This window comes from Anabrus simplex, chromosome 1 (genome assembly GCF_040414725.1).
Source record: "Anabrus simplex isolate iqAnaSimp1 chromosome 1, ASM4041472v1, whole genome shotgun sequence".
NCBI lineage: Eukaryota > Metazoa > Arthropoda > Insecta > Orthoptera > Tettigoniidae > Anabrus > Anabrus simplex.
This window is the reverse complement of record NC_090265.1, coordinates 1,751,727,063-1,751,751,888: the sequence shown is the minus strand read 5'-3', so window position 1 is coordinate 1,751,751,888 and position 24,826 is coordinate 1,751,727,063. Positions and strand designations below refer to the sequence as shown.

The 24,826-nt window shown below is 39.2% G+C and overlaps 1 protein-coding gene across 3 annotated transcripts in view; it reads left to right on the top strand.

The window, feature by feature from the left end:
* The window catches only part of LOC136858750 (BUD13 homolog), a 59,463-nt gene extending 38,836 nt beyond the window's left edge, over window positions 1-20,627 (top strand). For 2 of the 3 annotated variants that reach the window (XM_067138512.2, XM_067138514.2), the window contains 2 exons: window positions 1,316-1,494; window positions 11,216-11,560. In XM_067138512.2, the coding sequence (XP_066994613.2) occupies window positions 1,316-1,494; window positions 11,216-11,415 (379 nt within the window). In that variant the 3' untranslated portion in view covers window positions 11,416-11,560. Of the gene's footprint in view, window positions 1-1,315; window positions 1,495-11,215; window positions 11,561-20,188 lie in introns of those variants that run through there. The other variant, XM_067138513.2, reaches the window with a different exon arrangement.
* Window positions 20,628-24,826: the final 4,199 nt, after the last annotated feature.

Sequence of the window (24,826 nt, the reverse complement as noted above, 5' to 3'; positions counted from 1 at the left end):
TTATTGCTAAAACAAATACATTTCTTCGACAGTAACATCAGTCCATTTTGACGCTCGGGATGTGGGAGAAATGACCTAATTATTCTCTACATATTGCGAGTGATACAAGTTCGTTCCTATGACTATTTTTTCCACTAAGGTATGCGGAAAAATTATTTTGAAAATGTCTAGTTCTGGAGAGTTTTCATTCAAATATTGATCCTGGATTCCGGCAAGATCAGGCTTATAGCCGAAATCAGTAGGTAAAAATTTATTAATACCCGTTTCTTTTTCCCAGACCCGATGATCAGTTGATATATTTCGTTTCTGCCTCTTCGCGGTAGCTGGTTATAATTCTTCATCATTGTCACTTACATCTTCATCGTCACAAGTTGAAACTTCGGGCACAATATCGTCAACACTTTCTAAGTCAATTTCACACAAATCTGAACCCTCACTTTCATCATTCATTAATATTTCAAACATTTTTTCATCACTTTTCAAAAACTTCCGCTTGCCTGCGAGCAGCCATGTTTATCAGATCGCATTGACTCGCAAGTGCGGTAGACGTTCACATAAAAAATTTAAGTTAACAGCGTTCCCAAAGAGAATACAAATTAGTGCAAGCTTCCGTAATATAGCCGATAGATGGCAGATACGACAAATTCTTCAATCATTGCTGAAAGTCAAAGAGAAGCGAAGATATGATGCTTGGAAGTTCGACACGCAATATATTGCGCCGTAACTGCTGGGGCACTTCCCGCGAGGCGCAATATATTGCGCCGTGACCCGGAAAGGGTTAAAAAGTCACCCAGTCATGTACCTTACAACATTATAAGCTATAATCAAGAATTAATCTTAAGCCTACCTTTGTTTTGGGAATTCCAGGCCTAGAATGTTTATTAATTGCATAATCTTGGTCATGTTACTTGTCACTGTGATTTTCTCTTTCAGTTAGATATTCCAGCCATCTACGAGCTGCCATCTTGGAAGGCTTAGAGTTCCCTTTTTACCGGCCAACGGTAAAATTTTAAACTGAGATAATACCCGTTATCCGAGATAATGTTGTTGGTGAATACAAATTTAACTGTTATCTTGGTTTAAGATAAAAGCTTTTACTTACGTTGGTGAATACGGGCCTTAAAACTGAACACACTATTAGAGTGTCTTCATAATAGACAACTATACTGTAGACTAAACATTGTGAGAAATATTAAATTTATGAATTAACCAGGACTGCTTTTGCTCAGAGAATGATCTAGCTCTAATTTGCAGCAGTGTTGAAAATATTAATTTGTATTGATGCTCTATCAAAGTTTTGGTTTCTTTTATCTAGATTGAAGCAAGTAGAAGAACAAGCCCAGAGGCTGCAGGAAGACATGTATGAAATGACAAAACCTTTAGCACGTTATGCAGATGATACTGACCTAGACCAGCATCTCCGAGAACAAGAGAGAGAAGGAGACCCAATGCTGGATTATATCCGTAGTAAAACCTCTGAACCTTCTTCAAAGAGTAAGCATAACTGAATCTGTTACTCGTATTTACTCATGTTGCTTTATATGTCATAATTGATAGCTGACTGCCATTTTTAGGGGATGTTTAGGGAGACTAGAAAATGTCTCAACATTTAGTTCATCTTTTTCAGTTTCAGCCATCTGTGGACTAAGCTTGATAGTCTTTACTTTATGTTTTGCTTCTCTTTCTGTAGTTATCTGTTCATTCTTTCTCGTATTTTTCTTCTGTCTATGATCTTTGCAAGCTCCTCCCCTATCTCCTGAAACCTCTGAACTCCTTGATTTGTTGTCTGAATCTTGGTCTGCCAAGAAACGAATTTCGTCAAATTTTCGTACTTGCAAAATGTCTACATTATGTCCAGGGTTATATGTTTATTTTTTTACTTTTTTCGATGTTGTCATCTTCTTGCACCCCAATCTTGATCAAGTCAGTTTTCAGTTCTTGAAACCATTTTGAATCTGTCTTCCATTTTCTGAAGAACTCGAAGATTAGTTTTGTCAGCCATTTCCTATCCGTCCTCGTCCATAGAATTGTGCTCTTCTCTTCCTCTCTTTTATCTTATGGTACAATTCTTTGTTATATTTCGGTCCTCACATTGTATGCTAGAATGGTGACAAAAGAGGGCTTCATTCATAGACGTTTGGGTAGAAATAAACATAAATATTTCCAAATATGAGTGTGACTTGATAGAATCTCATGATGTTCTTTTAAGAACAAAACATGCCATTCTTTGTTTAATAGTGTATATTTTATTCCTAGTTTAATAATGTGTTTGTACATGTATGTTATAGTGTAATATTTATCTTGAAATTGTGTGTTTGACAGACTAGGAAGCTCTTTAAGTTTACACAGAAACAGGTGTTTAAAATTATAATGAATTAAACTGAGGTGTGAACTAGTACGTATTTCATCTCACGATTACGGCATTACAAAGGAGAAATTATTACGGAAAACTACATTATCGTGAAAAAATAATTTTCTGCGGGAAAAAAAATGTTTTGAACATTACTGCTCAACCCTCCTGGTTTCAGTGCTTGTGAGTTGGCAACTATACTTGGTCAGCATCATTTCCTCTTGCTACCCATGAGCATTGTGAAATTAATTGTAAATGAAGGACCCCTACTCCACTATAAAACCTTCAATAATGTTGTATTTGCAGTATTAAGTATACCTAACAGTAACTCTCCCACAGAAAGAGTTTTCAGTGTTGATAGGAAAAGTCAGACATTTGAGGCCTACATTAAGCAAATCTACACTGGAATAGCATATACAGTAGAACCTCCATTATACATTCCCGGAAACTACGTTTTCCCATATTATTCGTTCAAATTACTTGGTCCCACGAGGACCCTAATTAAGTCACGTTGTAAAAATCCCGCATTATCCATTCCTCGAAGAAACGATTTCCCGCATCAACCGTCCAGAAATTTCAGTTCCATCAACGCTAAATCCTCTATCACGCTTTTCAAGAAACTGCTACTCACCAAAGGATGGCTACGACATACTTACGGATCTTGGTGTTAACGTCTCATCATTGCAGTAATTTGAGGAAGTACTGTACTGGAAAAGCGATCGGCGGCGAACTTGCATAAGCGATCATCTTAGCATCACATTCGGGTGGTATTGTATAGAGAATCCATGGAAATCATAAAGCAGAGAGTGTCCACAACAATTGGAAGGAGACAGAGTGCATTTCGACAGCTCTACTTGAAGACAAAACGAATTTCGTCAAATGTTCGTATTTGCAAAACGTCTACATTATGTCCAGGGTTATATGTTTATTTTTTTACTTTTTTCGAGTGTATCGCTGAACAGGTTGTTGGCATTTCCCTCAGGGCACTGTATAGTTACTGGGCTTTCAGGCAGGAATCGAAACTGCTCCTTCTTAAGTGACACAAATTTACAGTAGTATTTTAATTTTTTCATACACGATTATGTTACCGAGACCAGAACAGATGTTGTATCTTACATACATAAAGTCATGGGAGGTTTTGGGATTGCCTATTACTATTTTTGTCCCAATATAAGACTGGAAATTTCATGTTTTTGTGTTAAAATATTGTAAAAACTGCAGTCATTTTATTTGCGCACGTTATATTTAAAGCTTTGTATCATTTCACACTCGTACCGACTTGTGCAACGAGCGTGCTTTCCAGCTGAGCTCAAGGTCACGAATAATTGTAATTTCGGAAGTGTTAATGAAATTTTCTCTCTTTCCAATTTGATTGTGATTAGTGACGGGCAGAATTGAATTTAATGCATTCAAGAACTTTAAGATCGATACATTTGAAACAATTTGAATCCATATTCTCAAGTTCATCATAACCTTAAAAAGCCGATGTAGGCCTCATTTACGTGGTACAAGATTTCTGTAAACTGACTACGAACAGTATACCGGTGACCAAATTACAATGGAAGATAAAAAAGAGGATTTCGCCATCATGTTGGGCGCTTTTGTATCTAATGTGCTTTATTTTATTAGATTAGAGAATTAAAAACTACTTGTGGTCGATTGTTGTTTGGCTTGACATTTTTGAAGAGTTTGACTCTGGCTGATCAAAGTTGCTGAACTGAAAGAAGTTTTCAGAACAAAACTGACGAAGTTTCCCTGTAAAACTGAATGTAAAGTTTCGAGATTTTTAAGTCGCGTACCGGCAATGAAGCCGGCCTCGTGGTCTAACTTGCCTGCCTCTCACCCAGAGGGCCCAGGTTTAATTACCGGGCAGGTCAGGCATTTTTACCTCGATATGACGGCTGGTTCCAGATTCACTCATTCTACAATTACCTTTAATTGAGGAGCTATTGAATGGTGAGATGTCGGCCCCAATCTAGAGAGCCCGGAATAATGGCCGAGATGATTCGTCACACTGACCGTGCGTCACCTCATATTCTGCAGGCCTTCAGACCAAGGACGGTCGCTTGGTAGGCGGAAGGCCCATTGGGGCTGTAGTTTGGTGTGGTTTAGGGGTCCTTGTAAGATTATAAGTATACTGTAACATCCAAAAAATAATAAACAGTATATATATATATATATAACAAAATAATCTATAGAAAATATGAAATGAATTAACGGTGAGTGAAATAAGTATAAATACCAAGACAATGGGCGCCACCTGTAAAACAATTACAGAAATATATAACTATGTAGAGCAATGAGTAACTCCCTCTCCCAAGGCGACGGTCATCAGGCTGACAAAGCTCCAGGCTTACTTTATAACCTTACCTGTTTACCCCTGAAATTAGATTTGGGTAGCAAGCCAGGTTCATCCATACTCTACTGATAAAAGATTCACTGCAAGTTTCCTTCCATGACGTTACTCCCAAAATAAATAAAAATATATAAATTACCTCAATAACCATCACTTGATGAGACCAACACCTGTTCGCCGTTAACAAAGGGCAACTTTACAGACCACTGAAAACCACATACAAAAATAAATCATTTGATGAGACCAACTTATGTTTGCCGTTTACAAGGCAAATTACAAACCACTAAAAAACACCAATTTAAAAAATCATTTAACGAGACCAACTCATGTTTGCCGCTTATGAAGGCAAATTACAAACGTCTACAAACCACCATAAAATTATTTTCACTATTTACATTTATCATACCTTCAGGTAAGAGTCGCACTGCACTCTACTGTTGCAGATCAAAATCGTATTCTGGTAAAAAAAAGTAAGACGACTTTCTCTACGTACGGATGCAACCTCCTTTGCGAAGAGCATCCCTAACCTTATTTACACACTTCATCGACATCTTGAGTCCTTCCCAACTGCCGCACAGGTTGGTGTAACGCCTCAGGTTTCTGCAGCTGAAACTGGATACTCGGCCGACGATTTCACACATCCACTACCGAATCTCGATTCTGTACGCATCATCACATCCACTGTACATAATCTCATAGAAGAATTGTAGTCCAACTATACAGAGTTGGAGTTACAAATAAACACTTAAGTAGCGTCTTTGACCTAACAGCCACCAGAAACTCATTAGCATCAGCAACATATAGCGTGCTCACTCCGAAAACGATACTCAAGAACAATACAACATTGCCTAGGACTATGCGCAAAGTAGCTCCCGCGCGCCGGTCCGAGTGAGAAGCACACAGAATCAGAGACAGAAACACAATCCGAATCAGAGTCAGAAACAGCATTAGAATGACTTGCCGCACACGCGTACCTGCTTATATAGGCTTGCTACACGTGATTATAGCGTCCTGGAAAGTTTACTGGTAGCAACGCTCTCACAGGCACTTCTTGACGCGTCACTCAGTCAACCCAGCCTCGCTTAAAACAAAGCCCTCGTATTGGCTATCGTGCGTCTGATGTGACATCGAACGTCCACTCACGTACATCCACATTGATCCACTCCAATTCTTCAGCCTATACTACCTGCCGTACCCCGTGTTTCCAAGCCACTTATGTTGCAACACATTTAACTGACCTCAACCGTCCTTCCCGATATAGTCGCAGTTTTCCCGGTTGCACAATCCTTACGGCTAGGCCATATATACAGACTCTTACCCAAACGGAAATTTATACAAAATATAATGATGCACATATGCAATATTCCCTAACTACACATTCTTCTTATAATATTACGTTTTTACATTCACAATAAACAAAATTACATGATTTTAACATACAAACTATATACGAAAATTTCCTAATCTAAAAATTCGGGGATCGTACATACGTACGGTTACAATACATATTTCACTTTTGTGACGTTAGCCAAATTGTTGATGGTTCATTCGTTCCCGGATTTTCAGTTTTCCCGTACGTTTTTTTTCCGTGGTCACTCAAAAAACGGAGAATCGAGGTTCCACTGTAGTTGAAAAGAGGAAAATGTCATCACAGGGGGAAGGATGCTTCAAGACAACCTACTCTGAAAAGCAGCTTGTCGCTGCGCGAGCAATACCGCATATTTGATAGTGCTCTTCCTGTTCATAATTTTCCTTAAGACTAGTCACATCTCCCAGTCACATATATTATGGAGATGCAGTCCATCAGAACAATTTTCATTGTGTTCGTTTTCCTATGTGTGTGTTTAAAAGAAAATGAACCTTACCGTACCGCACTCTAGAAATGTATGTTTGCATGACGTATTTACATACTCCTACAGTAGAATGCCTACCAGGCGACCGTCCTCAGTCTGAAGGCCTGCAGAATACGAGGTGACGCATGGCCAGTGTGACGAATCCTCTCGGCCGTTATTACGGGCTCTCTAGACTGGAGCCGACATCTCACCATTCAATAGCTCCTTAATATATAAAATATGATATACAGTAGAAGTCCGTTATAGCGAGAATTCATAATAGCGAAAAATTTACTCGCTATAGCGGATTGTCGTTATATCCGATTTTTTGTAAAGGTAGGGAAAAACCCCGTGCACATTAAGTTCAGTATGAAATGGCTATCAGTTTGTTCAAAATTTGATTTTTCGCGGATTATATCCACACTGCGGCTCACTTGTTTGTTGTTTTTCGAGATCCGATACTACATGAAAGTGTGTGTTTAATTTCATTCTAAAAAATAAATATTACCGTATTTCTCCGAATCCAAGATGACACCCACTTTTTCCTTCAAAAAAAATAATCAGATTTAAAAAGTGCTTTGTAAAATCATATGAATGTCTTTTCTTATACAGTACGCATTTTTAGACTGTAGACGCCGAACGTTGGCTTTAGTTATGCCGTATTTTTTGAGGCTGTACAGTTATGCTTTATTTCAGCGGATTTAATAACCATTAACTTAAAATTGGCATCATAATATCAAAGGGAACTCGTTGAAAATTTGCCGGCAATACACATTCTACGCGTCTCTACAATACGACGATCCACCAGGAAAATATTCTTGCTTACTATAAAACTGTTACTTTCACTCAGCGTCAGATATAATTGGCTGCTGCTACACGCACGTCTTGTTTGCCAGATTCAGCCAACTTCAGCGGCTAGCGATGTATAGGTCTTAATCGCGGACTTTGAAAGTCAACAAACAAGTTTATTGCGCCATGGTATGGCAATTGCGGCCTACTGCATGCATTTTTTGTGCAGTACACATTTTTAAGCTATATTTGTCTTCACGGTAACGCCGAATATGGGCTTTAATTAGGCCTATGCCGTATTTTCTTGCGGCTGCACAATTATTATACATTTCCGAGTGTTTAATAGCCATTAACTTAAAATTGACATCATAACATCGACGAGAACCCGTTGAAAATTTTCCGGCAATACCTGTTCCACATACCTTTACAATACAACGCTCCATCACGAAAATATTCCTGCTGTCTATAAAACTTAAATTTTACTAAGCGCCAGGTACTCTGTTACTGATAGCCGTGGCCTTTCTAAGAATTTAAAGGCTCGCATGTCTTGATGCCATTCTGCAGATTTGAGAAACATTTTTGTAGAGGATAATAGAATGTCATTCTCTCTTCACTATTTTCCGAGATCCAGTGACGTTACACATAGGGGCTGTACGACCGGTCGCTGTGGCTAGCGATGTAGGCCTATGATAAAGAGGTGGTCCTTTGTCAACGAGTTTTGTGTGCGCGCTCCCGCGGGGGTGAAAACAAACAGCGTAGTTACTGCGGTAGTTGCCAGTGGTGTTCATTTCTATCAGGACGCGAATGCAAAACGACCCTTGATTTTTCATACGAGGTTCTGAGAAGAAAACGTCGTCTTGGATTCGAAGAAATACGGTATCACTCCAGAGGTTTCTGTGGCAAACATTTCAGTTTTCTTTTTCAGCCGGCATAACCTAACCTAACCGTATATGTATCTTGGAAACCTATTTGAAACGCATCTAGAGAAGTGATAACCTCCTCCCTAAAATTGACATGGGAATAGCTTTCCGAAATTTAACTAGTCACGAGAAAATATAAACTATCCTCTGAAATCAGTGATAGTACCCTGTTTACCGAGCTTGATAGCTGCAGTCGCTTAAGTGCGGCCAGTATCCAGTAATCAGGAGATAGTGGGTTCGAGCCCCACTCTCAGCAGCCTTGAAGATGGTTTTCCGTGGTTTCCCATTTTCACACCAGGCAAATGCCGGGGCTGTACCTTAATTAAGGCCACGGCCGCTTCCTACCACTTCCTAGGCCTTTCCTATCCCATCGTCGCCATAAGACATATCTGTGTCGGTGCGACGTTAAGCAAATAGCAAAAAAAAAAAAAAGGTACCCTGTCATATCTTGCAGTGTATCACTTTCTTACTTAATTTCAGTGTACGGTATACCATTAAAATTAAGAGATCGTTTACTTCATCCTTTATTTTTAACGAGTTAACAACTGCTATGGGCCTCGTTATTTATGCATTTATTACGAAAACGTCTTATCCTCTTTCATTTCGAATTTTCTTTTGAGAATAGCACTCGACGGGTATTACTAATTGTTGTGTGTGTCCTCTGCGCTCAAGTTCTGCGCCTACAAGCTCCGCAACCCGCTGCATCACCGATGTTTCCAGAGCCTACGAGAGGACTGCGCTGCGCCTGGCATGCTCATCGGTGACGTCAGCCAGCGCTATATAAGGAGCCACATTCCCCGCCTTACCAAGGACTAACCCAGTGTCCAACGACCAGACCACACCGCAAGTCAAACACGGAGGCATTCCTCTTAAAAATGTGTCTTGAACAGGTGGACAGATTGCTGGTTGTGAGGTCTCACCTCCGGACATTGCCTCATCTTCCCTGATTCCCGTAGCCGCATCGAGCCCAGAGTCAAGCATTCTGCTACACTCTCAAGTCCTCACCAGTGCTCCGACGACTATCTTAGCATTCTGCGAATTAAGATATTGATGCAAGTTCCTTGCAGGTCTAAGTCCAATACTAGCATTATACTAACGCGACTCTCCCTACAAGTTACACTTGTTATCCCTCAACAGATAGTTTTCAACTATCTAAGGACATTTCCCAGTGAAATAGACTATCTCCTCAAGATAGGTGTGAATGTGTACATAGGACTCTCTCTTTGTAAATATATATTCGTGCCACAGACTTTCAGTCTAGCATTTAATAACAACATTAACTGCGTGCAGTCAGTCAAGCTTCAAGACAAGTTTCATTATATTTCTTGTAAATACTGTATAAAGCTATTGAAGCAATAAACTTTATGTTGTGTTACTGTATACCAAGTTCCTTGTATACAACACTAATCGACTCCAATATCGCCTTCGAATGTTGACGAGAAAGCTCGCAAATGCACATAGCACTAAAACTATACTGTACCGAAGATGATCGATCGCATTTTGTGGCAAACATTTCAGTTTTGTTATTCAAATAGCATCACATATCCTAACTTTATCTGTACTATATATATATGATGAAAACATACTTCAAGCGGAAGTAGAGAAATTATAACCTTCTCGCTATAAATTTACATGATAATAGCCTTTCCGTAATTTAACGGACGCGAGAAAATATAAACGAACCTCGTAATTAATGACGCACTCTGCCATATCTTGAGGTGTAGGCCTATCTCATTCTTACTTAATTGCGGTATTTAGCATTAAAATTAAGCAATCGTTTATTCAGTGTTTATCTTTAACGAGTTAACAGCGGCTATTGGACACGTTATTTACGCATTCATTACTAAAATATGTTCTCTTTCATTCTCCTCGCGGAAGAGCAGTCGACTGTTATTACTAATCGACTCCGACATTGCCTTCGAATGTCGGCGAGAGAGCTCGCTGGTGGGCATAGCGAGAAAACGATACGGTACCAAAAATGATTGATCGCATGCAGTATAATGACTGGGTGCATAAATATTGGCAACAGAAAAAATCGAGCGTGCATAATCGCTCGTAATAACGGATGTGTCAGTGATAGGGTTCTCGCTGTAACCGAAGGATAATACACAGTTTAATATAGGAATTTCGAGGGGACGGACAAAAGTTATCTTATAACGGGGTTATCGTTATATGCCGTACTCGCTATAGCGGACTTCTGCTGTAAGTAAGAATGGATTGTTGTCAGGAAGCGCAAACAGGGTGTAATTATCGAGAGGGGAGAAGCATGCTTTGGGTTTGACTCCATTTTCTGATGGGGTGGGGATTACTGATAACGCACTTCATAGGTTGACACCTCTGATTAAATGAATAAAGAAATTGAACATTTTAAAAACACCAACATAGTAAAACATCAAGGAAAAAGTTCTTAGAAACATAAACTCTACACGTCAGTATTTGCATAAAAAAAATTAAAATGCACATAAGTTGTCAAGAATTTGATTCAGAATAAAGAAACGCATGTTTAAAAGTACACAGAGTAACTTACACATCTAAAGTAGACTGTTGCTTCTTTCGTTCCAAATTATATACAGAGTGTCGAGTTTGGTAGCGTAATTCATTACACTATCATCCACAACAAATCTTGACACGTAACGTCACTCTATGTTCATAGCTTCTATTGCTGCCAAATGCTTTGGTACGGCTGTGCAGGTCTCATAGGTTTCATTTTCATCCTCTGCTCGTTACTGTTTTTATCACATATCACCTGTTCATAAATTTCGTCTACCATCTGCACTTCGCAGGTGTCGATATTGTCATCACATTCAGCATATGTGGCAAAATTCGCTTCTTCTTCATCTGTCCTAAGCTTGTTACATTCTTGAACCATATAATCAGTGCTTTCCATTATTTCCATTGAAACATCATCAGTGGCTGAACGAACAACGCCCACTTTGCAGAAAGTTTCAAATTGTGGTCTTGTTTACAGATTCCCAAGCACATTTCAAGACATGCATGTCCTCCACAGTTGAGATTTTACGTGAAGTCGTTTCCAGGAAAGCCAACCTCTTCTGTACGAGCATCTTTCGATATTTCTGCTTCGCGTACCGGATGATGCGTTGGTCCAGTGGTTGGAGATGGTTTGTACAATTGGTTGGAAGAAACACTACATGTAAATTTCTCAAATGAGATGTATCAGTTGGGTGCGCAGCGCATCAGTCAATGAACAATACGATTTGCCCCTGCTGCAGTCCCATTCTGGCATCAAGTGATTACAAGAAGTTCTCAGAAATTGATGACGTCATCCAAGCATTAGTATTTGCCGTGAGCTGGCATGAAAGGGTACGTACATTCTTGAAACTACGCGGATTCTTCCACTTCCCTATTATGAGCAGCGTACCACTTCGTACCACTCTTGTTGCAGCATAATAGCACTATTAGTCTCTCTTTACTGAGTTTACCCCCATGGAATTTCTCACCCTTGAACGTGTATGTTTTATCAGGAAGAAGCTGAAAAAATAGTCCTGCTTCATCTCAATTAAAAACATCATCAAGGCTATACAGTGGAACCTCGATTCTCCGTTTTTCGAGGGCCTACAAAAAAAAACATACCACACGGGAAAACGGGAAATCCGGGAACGAATGAACCATCAACAATTTGGCTAAACATCACAAAAATGAAATATGTATACCAATAATCTTACAAACGCCCCTGAACCAAACCAAACCAAACGACAGCCCCAATGGGCCTTCCGCCTACCAAGCGACCGCCCTCAGCCTGAAGGCCTGCAGATACAAGGTAACGCATGGTTAATGTGACGAATCCTCTCGGCCGTTTTTCCTGGCTCTCTAGACTGGAATCACCATTAAATAGCTCCTCAGTTAAAGGTAATCGTAGAATGAGTGAACTTGGAACCAGCCCTCATATTCAGGTAAAAATGCCTGACCTGGCCAGTAATCGAATTCTGGCCGTCCGGGTGAGAGGCAGGCGATTTAGACCGCGGGGCTGGCTTCAAACGTTAATTACTGGTACGCGACTTTAAAAATCTCGAACCATTCAGTTTTACCGGGGAATCTTCGTCAGTTTCCTCTGAAAACTTCTTTCAGTTCAGTAACTTTGATCAGCCAAACTATTCGAAAAATCTAATACCTGTAACGCGAAGCCAAACAACAATTGACCACAAGCAGTTTTTTTTTTTTTTCATTCTCTAATCTAATAAAATAAAGCACATTCAATACAAGAGAGTCCAACATGATGGCAAAATCTTCCATTGTAATTTGGTCACCGGTATACTGATCTTAGTCAGTTATGGAAATCTTGTACCGCGTAAATTAGGCCTACCGGGCGAGTTGGCCGCGCGTGTAGAGGCGCGCGGCTGTGAGCTTGCATCCGGGAGATAGTAGGTTCGAATCCCACTATCGGCAGCCCTGAAAATGGTTTTCCGTGGTTTCCCATTTTCACACCAGGCAAATGCTGGGGCTGTACCTTAATTAAGGCCACGGCCGCTTCCTTCCAATTTCTAGGCCTTTCCTATCCCATCGTCGCCATAAGACCTATCTGTGTCGGTGCGACGTAAAGCCCCTAGCAAAAAAAAAAAAATAGGCCTAGGCTGCATCGATTTTTAAAGGTTATGTTGAACACGAGAATATGGTTTCGAAAGTAACAATTCTCAAGTTCTCGAATGCATTATATTTAGTTCTGCCCGTCGCTAATCACAATCAAAGTGGAAAGAGAAAAAATACAAAATACAAAGTTTTTAAATGTAACGTGCGCAAATAAAATGACTGTGGCTTTCATAACATTTTAACACAAAAACGTGAAATTCCCAGGCTTATATTAGGACCAAAACAGTAATAGGCAATCCCAAAACCTCCTGTAGCTTTATGTACGTATGTAAGGTGCAACATCTGTTCTGGTCTCGATGTTTGTCCAGCCCAGCCCTTGTCCCGTTTCCCTACGGGGTCGGGTATGAGGTGAGATGAATTTGTCGTGGCGGTTTTTTATGACCGGATGCCCTTCCTGACGTCAACCTCATCAGAGGAGTTAATGAGAGATGAAATGAATGACGTGATATATGATAGTAGGGAGAGGGTGAAACCCGGTGCCGGCACATAGCCTACTCCTGTCGAATAGCACCAAGGGGTCTGCTCAAGGCTTAACGTCCCCATCCGACGGACGAATCACCATCAACAGCGTCATATGCCCTCACTCCATATGAGCACTGCGGAGAGGTTTAGAATTTAATCCAGGCTTTTGGCACGCAATCTAGTGATTAGAAATTGTATACCACCACCTCCCCTACCCTGCCGGCCAACATTCTGATGGTGAAAATTTTTTTCGACCAACGGGACTCGAACCGGCTAACCTCGGTGTTAGACCGTTTTAGACTTCAGCGCCTTAACGATCATGGCCACCAGGCGGGCTCTGTTCTGGTCTCGATAAAATACTAAATTTGTGTTACTTAAGGAGCAGTTTTGATTCCTGCCTGAAAGCCCAGTGACTATACGGTGCCCTGATGGAAATACCGGAAACCTGTTCGGCGACACACTCGAAAAAAGTAAAAAAAATAATCATCTAACCCAGGACATAATGTAGACCTTTTTGCAAGTACGAACGTTTGACGAAACTCGTTCTGTCTTCAAATAGAGCTGTCGAAATGCGCGCTGCTCCTTCCAGTTGTCGAGGGCACTCCCTGCTTTATGATTTCCGAATGCGATGCTAAGATGATCCCTTATGCAAGTTCACCGCCCATTGCTTTTCCAGTACGGTACCGGTACTTCTTCAAATTACCACAACGACGAGACGTCAACACCAAGATCCGTGCTGTAGCCGTCCTTTTGTAAGATACAGTTTCTTGGAAAATGCGTGATCGAGGATTTAGCGTTGAAGGGACTGAAATTTCTGGAAGGTTGACCCGGGAAATAGTTTCTTTGAGGAACGGATAATGCGAAATTTTTACAACATGATTTAATTAGGATGCTCGCGGGACCACGTAATTTGAACGAATAATACGGGAAAACGTAGTTTCCGGGAACGTATAATAGAGGTTCTACTGTAGTCCTTTTAAGATATTTGGCACTGCCATCCATTAGATGCCCTGCAGTTACATACAGTCGAAACTGGTTAAGATGTCCTTCTCTAGTGCATTTCCCTGGTTATTACGCCATTATTCCAGTCTCAGGACGTGTTCTATTAAATACATGCTAAAGAAACCTGGATAGCACATTTACGTCACTCTTTAGTACGTTCGTAACTCCCACCATAAGCAATTTAAATTATTGTTCCCGGCCACGTTGCGCGCACGACAGGCCAGCGACAACTGGCCTGGGTAAGGATTTGATAGAGAACTTCACTTCACTGCTGCAGAGCGCGATTGCATGTCGGCCAACAGCTGCAAGGGGCGTCAGTCCCAAGCCAGTTATATTCTCTTAGCATCTGATGTGTGGTGTTGGTACTTAGTTTTATGTTCGTGAGGCCTCTTTCAGATGGCGTGGGTTCGATCCGCTTCCACACGTAGCCGCCGGTCTGCCTAGGCCTAAACTAAATGGATTGTTCAAATAGAATCTTTCAGATGTTTGAGCGGGCAGTCCATGGTGAGTCGCGGTCCCACGCCCACATTTACTTGTTATTGGACATTAGTTTTTATGCATGTCATCATACACAACGGATCAACCATGCTCGCGACATCAATACAGAATCTGATAGTGTACCTGTAAGAAAATAGAAATGGATTTAAACGATAAACAAAAGTAGACCTGCTCTCACCCATTTGACATACAGTATTTATTTTGATAAATATGAAGTTTTGAAACTTCCACCTAATCAATACTTTATTTATATGTTATTATTGTATAGTACCGGTTTCGACCTTGTGAAGGTCATCTTCAGCTGACCAACGTAACTTGTAATTAAAACATCACTGTAAGAATGTCACATAGTGTGGGTAAAACATTGCCAATTTACAAATATTCTTTGTACTAGCTTAAGCAATCGTCTGCGTTGAATGATATGAGAATTAAAACTTAACTTACTATTATGTACATGGATGATGTATGTTAAATATACAATATTCCTAAATTAAACGTGTCGCATAGTATGGGTAAAACATCAATTTGCAAATGTTCTTCGTCTTATCTTAAACAATCATCTACGTTAAATGATATGAGAATTAAAACTTAAACATTACTACACTATGTGCATGCATGTTAAATATACAATGTTCTTAAGTTATAAACGTCCACTGTTCCACATTAAAACTTGTCGTTAGATGAATAAAACATTTTGAAGCACAATTAAATTCATGCGGCGTATGGTTCTTATGTGACTATGTTATGACATGTGATCAGCCATATTCGTCCACTGATGGTATAATGGTATAAGTTTCTTGAAGTAATATGAACATTTATGTTGAGGTCAAGGTTGTTGTCCGGTAGTTGTGGAACTTCGTCGATCTATATGCAGTGCTTGCAGTTCATGTTAAAAATAGTTTTTGCCAGAAAATTTAATAGGATGTGTAAATTATAAATAGATCGTTATTCGTAGGACGTGCTTCCCTTGGTCTTTATGTTATTTGATTTTGTCAAATGTCATTACGTATTACTTAATTTTAATATATCCTATGTTATATGATTAGCGTGAAAGCTCCTTTCTTCACTTTGTGTCGGACGTATTTGTATCTGTAAAAATAGAGAATGAAGTGTAAGAAATTTTGCGCCTGCCAAGTTGGAATGTCTTTTTAACGTGGGAATAGGTGTGCATGTACTTACTGTTGTTGTTGACTCTTGGTGTGTGCTATTCGAGAGCACGTCGTGCACTGTTCCGTGTGTGTCTGAAGCTGCTGCTTGTAGTTGCAGAAGGGTAGGAGGAGCTGTTGTTGAGGGAGTACCGTATTTCCCGGCATAATCGTCGCACTTTTTATACCAAAATTTTAGAAAAAATAGTAGGGTGCGAACATTATATGAAGAACTTTTAATGCCAGTATTTGTATTACTCAAAAAATTTATTTGTAACTAAATTGTATTTGATACAAATTTAAGATGCACGTAATACTCGCGTTTATACATCAAAATAATCAAAATAATTAAAATAGTCTAAAACAAAATTCATATTTATTCGCAACAATTCGGCGAACGTTTTTCCAACCTGAAAATAAAAATGAACGTATTAAGTTAATTGTCATTAATTTGAGTATTAAAGTTAAAATATTACACTTGCAAGAAATTATTGCTTTGTTGTGAAATACGGACTTACCGGTACACAATTTTTTCCAAATCTTCTGTGTCGCTATTGTAGGTTTCGGTACCTGATGCGCCGTCCTCGCCGCTGTTAATACCAGTATCAGATTCTTCGTCTCTCTGCCACACTGCGTCATCTTTGGATCCGTCTAGTGCATTCGAAATCCCAGTCCTTTTGAAGCTCTTGGAGACTAGTTTAGGTGGTATACAATCCCAACTCATCACCCACGAGCATAACAAGTCCAAGGGTGGACGCCTGATATTTCCAGCGGGCGTCAATTGCTGATCGCTGCTCATCATCCACTCGTTGTAAAATCAACGTAAGTGGTTTATTAATACATACGTCTAGTGGCTGCAAAGCAGATGTTAGGCCACCAGGAATGACTATCTGTCGTGTCTTATTTTTACTGAGAAGTTGCTTCACTTCGTTCACGAGGTGACCTCGGAAACTATCTAAAACAAGCAGAGCTGGGGTTGTTTTAGTAGTGCACCGGGTCTTCTATCCCACACAGTTTTAACCCAGTCCAGCATGAGTTCTACGTCCATCCAACCCTTTGGTTGCACTCGTACATGAATTCCACGGGGAAACTGTATGTTCTTAGGCATTGTTTTTCCTCTTGAAAATGATGTAAGGCGGCAACTTTCTTCCGTCAGCTGTAATGGCTAGCATTGCCGTGCATTGCAACTTCTCACTACCGCTGGTTTTCATTAATACACTTCGTGATCCTTTTAACGCAATAGTGCTGTTGTGAGGCATATCAAAAAAGATTGGAGTCCGATCGGCATTACCAATTTGAGAAAGCAAGTACAAAGTTTCCTTGCGCACACGTATGACAAATCAGTGAAATTTTACAATCTTGTCCGTGTAATCAGCAGGCAACTTTTGGCTTAGTGCTGTTCTTCTTCGCACTGACAGATTGTGCCGTCGCGTGAACCCTTTAATCCACCCACGACTCGCCTTAAACTGAGTTATGTTGTGTTTGCACGCTACGTCCCGTCCCTTAATTTGTAACATTTCATATGATACACTGCAGCCATTGCTCATATTTCATTGACGTACATAAACACTTCTTCGTCAATTATAGGAAACTTCCCTGTTTTAGGACCTCTAAACACACGTCTAGAAGGGTGTGTGCTTTTTAGCTTGTCTTTTAATTTCCGCCAGTCACGCACCAACTTTTCACTCGCTGAAAATTTTCTTTCTGCAGCTCTGTTCCCGTGCTGTTCAGCAAAAGCAATTACACTTAGCTTGAAGCCCGCAGAATGGTTTCTATATTTACCCATAATCGCTTATAAATGCTTCACACATTAATGTTTTGCAGTATAAATGACTTTCCGTAATTGTTCACTATTAAAACAAATTATTTCTACAAACACCCCAAACACAAATTAAAAACTTATATTCTCACGCACACGTCTACAGTAATCACGTCGGTCACAAACAAATAAATGCATCTGTGATCTGTCCATTCCAGAGCAGCCAGTACTGTTAGGCAGCAAGGAAGCATGCAGCAATTTGTTATCAATTGAGCTCGTTGGTTGCGACACACTAGTGCGCTTGCGCAAAGCTCGCAAACTGGAGCACGGACGTCTTCATACATCACTCTAGCTTGCGCGGTGTAGATCTACTGTCGTTGACCATGTTCCGAGACATCAGTAACAAACATTCATTTTTTCAATTTTTTTTAAACATACGGTAATTAGGTTAATATTTCTTCCCAGTTATTGATGATTTTACATTACATTACTGATGAGTTTATAAAATAAAACTTTAATACCATTGGATAATAATTATCTTGACTGCTTGGGTAAACGTTTTCATCCCGTGCCCAGACACTTATAACGTAGTAGTAAGATAAGAGTCTAGCGATGACAACTAAGACATCGTAAATAATTCGGCTGACCGTGAGCTGAATAATTCTGTGGAAATCTGCGTTATCGTCTTGGATATCACTTTGTGCGCAATAACGCAGGAGCCGGCCCCATGGTGTAGGGGTAGCATGCCTGCCTCTTACACGGAGGCCCCGGGTTCAATTCACGGCCGGGTCAGGGAATTTTACCTGTATCTGACGGCTGGTTCGAGGTCCACTCAACCTACGTGATTACAATTGAGGAACTATCTGGCGGTGAGATGGCGGCCCCGGTCTAGAGAGCCAGGAATAACAGCCGTGAGGATTCTTCGTGCTGACCACACGACACCTCGTAATCTGCAGGCCTTCGGGCTGAGCAGCAGTCGCTGGGCCGTAAGACCTATCTGTGTTGGTGCAACGTAAAGCAAATTCTAAAAATAAAAATAAAACTTTTTGCTGTGTGAATCATTATTATTATTATTATTATTATGATTATTATTATTATTATTATTATTGTGAAATATGAATATGGCATGCAAATTAATGAAACAGTGTAGGTGCGGAAGTATAAATGATAAAAGCCGTGTATGAAAAGTGTGCAAGTAGCGTGACGATTTACCTACATACTTACCTACCTACCTATCGTATGGCTTTTAGTACTGGGAGTGTCCAAGTACATGTTCAATTGCGTGGTGCAAGTCTTCGTATGTGACTCCCATGGGCTACCTGCACGTCTGGATGTGGGATGATGAGGATAATGAGGTGAGGAGAGGGTGGAAACTAGTATCAGCCTGTAGCCTAAGATAGGACAAACGAACTGATTCAGTGTAGAAACATGACTTTGACAAAGAGTGTATTATCCTCTCTATAGTCATGGATGAAATCCACAGGAGTGCACAAAAAAAATGGGAAGCAAAGAGAGTAATATGGGGAGAAGGTGAATGGAAGTACAAGAACAACTACTGTATGGAATCAGGAGATAGAAGAATATGGAATGAAAATAATTGTGGAGAAGAGTAAGGCAGGAGTATGATGAGAGGTAATTGAGAAGGAAGATGGAATAATGAAGTAAATGGAAGACCTTCAGAAGTTGTGAAAAGTTTCAAATATTTGGGGAGTATACTTACCGAAAATGGCAAAAATAAACAAAGTAATTGGAAAGAGTATACAACGAGCCAAGGATTTTACCAGTGTGCGAGAGGTATAGTGTGGAACCAGGACGTTCCAGGGAAATGCAAGAAAATTCTGTACTCAGTGTATTACACACCAATTTTGACATGTGCGATGGGCGGACACATGGACAAAAAGCAAAACCTGAAAGCAGAATCCAAGCAGCCAAGATTAAATTCCTTAAAAGAATCGTTGGGAAGACATGAAGGAATAAAATCAGGAACATAAAAATCAGAGAAAGAATTGGATTCCATAAACTGCAAAACTTAATAGAGACCAGTGAGCTGAAATGATATGGATACATGATGAGAATGGAAGAGGATAAAGTTCCAAAACAAGTATTTACGGAGAAGACAATAGGGGGAAGACAACGGGGAAGGCCCAGAAAGAGGTTGATGGATACGATGAAAGAGCCTGTAGAGAAGAGAGGAGAAAAAGTAGAGGAAATATTGAAGGAAGGAAGGGAATGGTGGAGAGAGAGAAAATTGTGGAGGTCCTTGATTCACAACCCAACCCAGAAGACTGGTAATGAGAAACGAAGAAAATGTGAAGCCAGTCTTCTTCTTTCCCTTATTTTCTCCAGGAGGTGCTGTTGGCTCTTTTTCAGTTCCTTCATTCCGAGCAATGCTGGGGCATGATTTTTACTTTGCATATTTGTGTGGTTTGTTGTATTTTATATTTAAATCCTTTTTCATATTTTGTTTCAGAAAAGCCCCAGTATCAAGGCTCATTCTTACCGAACAGATTTGGAATTCGACCTGGTCACAGATGGGATGGTGTAGACCGATCTAGTGGCTACGAGAAACAATGGTTTGAAACAGCAAATGCTAAGAAGGCAACTGAAGAAGAAGCGTACAAATGGAGTACATCTGATATGTGAGCAGGAATTGGGAGAACAAAATGTAAATACTTTTTTTTACTCTCATTTTAACGGGGACTCATTATTGTAAGTATGTATATATGATTTTACACGCGACAAAATGACTATGTGATACGAGAATTTTTATTTTTGTAAATATTTGTTAGCATATTGTGGTAAATAAGTTAAATACCAGCCATTTCCACTGTTTATAGTGAAGTTGAAAATGTGTACAGGAATTAATGTTAAAAAACAAATGTAATAAAATATAATTATTAGAAATACTTAAGAAATGCTTGGTTTCAATATCATTTCTCTCCTCCAAAACTCAGTCCTCCACTCCCGTCATCCAGGTAAGGAGTTTTTAACCTGAAATCCTTATGGCCTTCAGTGGGTCCAAGTATGAAGGATGAGTTCTCCACCTAATCAATACTTTATTTTACATAGTGTCAATATTATCTAAAATCATCTAAAAACATTACTGAAAAACACCTACTTTCTCCTTAACGAGCAGGAGACTACGAAGCTAACCATAATGAATCCACAACTGCCGACTGCGAAAGCCTACCCTAAGATCCACAAAGATAATGTACCCATGAGGCCGATCATAAATTATAGATCTAGCCCGACATACAAATTATCATGCTTCATACAAACATTTCTCAAAAAACACTACACATTCTTAGCCAAGAAATCAGTACGAAACTCAATAGAATTCTGTAACATCACCAAAAGGCTGAAAATCGAACAACACCACATCCTAGCATCATATGACATCATTAACGTGTACCCTAATATACCCACACAGAAGACGATTAGACTAATAGAATCAAATTTAAAAAAACACCATACCTAATCTAAGCATCCTCGAAATAGAAGAATTCATTAATTTACTAGAATTTGCCCTAAACAATAATTACTTTAGATTCCACAACACTATCTACAAACAGCAAGGCCTTCCCATGGGTTCACCAGCCTCAGGAATACTAGCTGAGATCTACATAGACCACTTAGAACACTCAGAAATTAGCAAAATTAACAATATATCATTCTGGTGCAGATTTGTAGATGACATCTTCGTTGTTATAGACCGCAGGTCCACAAACGAAAACAACATACTTGAACAGCTAAACAAAATAGATCCACATATAAAATTTACTATGGAAACCGAGAAAGATCACACTTTGAACTATCTTGACTTATCTGTCACTAAAACTGAAGACCACTTAACATACAAAATCTACAGGTAACCTACACAAACCTCCAACACAATAAAAATTGATTCCACTCACCCGAACGCACACAAAAAAGCATGATTTACAGAGCTTTCAACATACCTCTCTCTCAAGAAGAATTGAAAAAGAAACTGAACATAATTCGCAAAACAGCGGAGCATAATGGATACAATAGAAACATGATAAACAAAATCATTCACAAAATAAAACATCAGCCGAAATTTAAATTAAGGGGCCTGGGAAGTGTGCAACCCTCATAAATGTATACCTTTGTTCAATGTTAAATTTCTCTGGAATTTATGAACGTATTAGGTTAAAAATTTAACCTATTATTTATCATAAACTGGCAAAGAATCACACAGTGTATCAATGATCTAGTTCAATTTTCTTCTTAGCTATTAAGTTATAAGTTACAAATATTAGTCGGATTTAAAAATTCACAGAAATAAGTCTCAAATTCATGTTCCTTTTTCTCAGAAAGTATAGTACACTTTCGTAATTTTAATTTTTTTACTTAATTGTGACAGTATTATTTAGCTATGGAAGTAGAATAGTTGATCTAATTGTAATGGATGTTTTTTAAGATTTGTATATTTGTCCATGGTATTTTATGACTAAAAATAGTCCTCAAATTTAATAAGGAAAAAATCATATTTTCCAAACTACTTAACTTACATTCTCAATTCTACTTCAGTACATAAAGTAGCATGTATGCAGTATGTGAGTTAAGTTTCAGTGTGTTATCTTTAACAGGTTGTGAGAAAAAGGAACATTTGATGATAAAAATATTATACTGAGCAAAATGCATTTAAAGAAAACTCTTTCATTTCACAACTTACATCAGTACATTCCTGGAGAATAATCATCATCATCTGCTTCTAGTGCCTCCTGGGTCTTGATTGTCTTCCTTTCTTCCACTCTATTTTCTTAGGTGCCAGACTGGAATCTTTTTGGGCATTTGGCACACGTTCCTTGTCAACTTTTCACAAAGCAGTTGTGGTATTGAAACCAGATTTTATGCCCATCCCTTCCAGAAGTTTTAGCCTACCAACGGCTCCTTCATTAAAAGTCACCACAGCATCACAGACACCTATTACCACCATGTCATACTCTACCAAGACAGTTTTTGGTAGTGTTTTCCAAATGCAGTAATTAAAACTTTCATTCAAGTTCTATGTGGCTCCATGTAACCATCTTTTCAACAGTTTGTCATCTGTCAAGTCCCTGTATACTGGTCTGATAGCTTCCATTACTGTATAGGCAGTGAATGTTTGTGTTGGCATGTTGTACCTTCACTTTACACTTTCACTGTTTCCATCAGTTGAACACTCATCCTTCAAGTAAGACAGTTCCTTACTGGAAACACTTTCCCTGCTTTCATGCTCTTCAACATGCTGTATTTTTAGGTTAGAAGACGTGCACAGATTATTGTCATTACTACTACTATTTAAATGCTTATTACCACAAAATTTACGCTTTTTAAACAATCTACTGCTCCTCGCCATTGTTAAATAACTTCTGAAGTACACTTGGAATGAAAACACCACTAGCAAAGTAAGTTACAAAATTAAAATCTAATAACTGTTGCTGTTTATAAACAAGCATTCTCGCTGAACAAAACTGAGACAAAAGAAAAGCAAAATGTGGACACAGGACACGTCAACATAACTACGTGCGTAAACAAAAATTCCCAAGGAGTTTCAACACCACACTTTCAGAGAAAAGGAAAGACTGTAAGGAGGGGCGTGGCACTACAGAACTGAATGACGCACGGTCTCTTTAAATATTTTTTATACTGCATAAATGATGCAGCAATATACTTGATATATATATCATTTTATTCAGGAAACTCCCAGGAATTTTTTGCAATTTGAAAAAAATTGCAATTTTTTTACATTTTCACACTTCCCAGGCCCCTTAATCAGAAACAGTGAAACTCAGAAAGACTACGCACTTTTTACATTTAACAACACCACCCCATAACAAATATTTTCAAAAAACACAATCTAAGAATAGCTTACAGAACCTCACGTAATAATGCTTCTGTCTTACACAACACTAAATCGGTCAATGAAAATAACAAATACAGCCACTCAGGAGTATACCGCATAAAATGCAACGACTGCGAAGCTAGCTACTTCGGGCGCACAGGCAGATGTTTTTCTATCCGATACAACGAACACATCAACGCCACTGAATATAATCACTTTTCATCCATAGGGCAACATGTTGGGGAACACAAGCATAAATTCACCAATATCGAGAATGACGTAGAAGTTTTAAATATAAACCCCACAGGCCCATTGCTCAATATAATGGAAGATTTATACATCAACTTGGACCAATACACTAATCCTAACTTCAACTTAAACGAAGTCGCAGATAAAACAAACACCCTTTTCAACACAGCCATACCCTTTCTAAAAGACACATATTTAAAAAGAATCAGCAAACAAGGGCGCATACACGTCCCACTCCACACCACCCCCTCCACAAGCTGCTTCCCCTCTCCACCACCTCTCTTTCTTAACGCTACGACAACTACGCGACGTACATGCAACAATGTGCAGCACGCTCCTAACTATGCTCAAGGACATATCCAGCTCACACTTAAGTAACACACACACACCGTTTATACAACCTATTTAACAGGCACACTCTATCAGTTATTCTAATACCTACCTTCCTTTCTTCTTTCCCAGATTTTTTAAAATTACCTGAGGAGAACGCAAGTATGAAGGGAGGAGCACCCACAACTAGCTTTCATTGATTTCAATATGTCACGCACAGCAACATAAACCTCAATAAGGAAATCTAATATAAACTAGCTTGTTTTTTATCATTGATATAGACTGAGAAAGAGCTATGTATCTGTAATCAGGTTACTAAACCTCTTATTCTAATGAACACGACGTCCCCGCATATTTGCGGCCCAACAATGCACTTTGAATAACCGTTGGACATAGTACTGGCATTTAACATTAGATATCTGAGTATGTCAATGATTCTTCATAAATTCTAAGAATTGTATCCAATTTTAACCTCAGCAAATAGAACTTTTGTAATATGTAGTAATCTTGGGGCCAGTGTAAAACCCTTCAACCCCAAAACTGTACCATATGTATATATCTTAATGTTAAATATTTTTAGAATAGTGGCACTAACATATTTTTCAGCAGTGATATAGACAGAATATAAGCTATTTGTCCATGAACTGGTTGCTGAACCTCTTATTCTAAGAAACATGATGC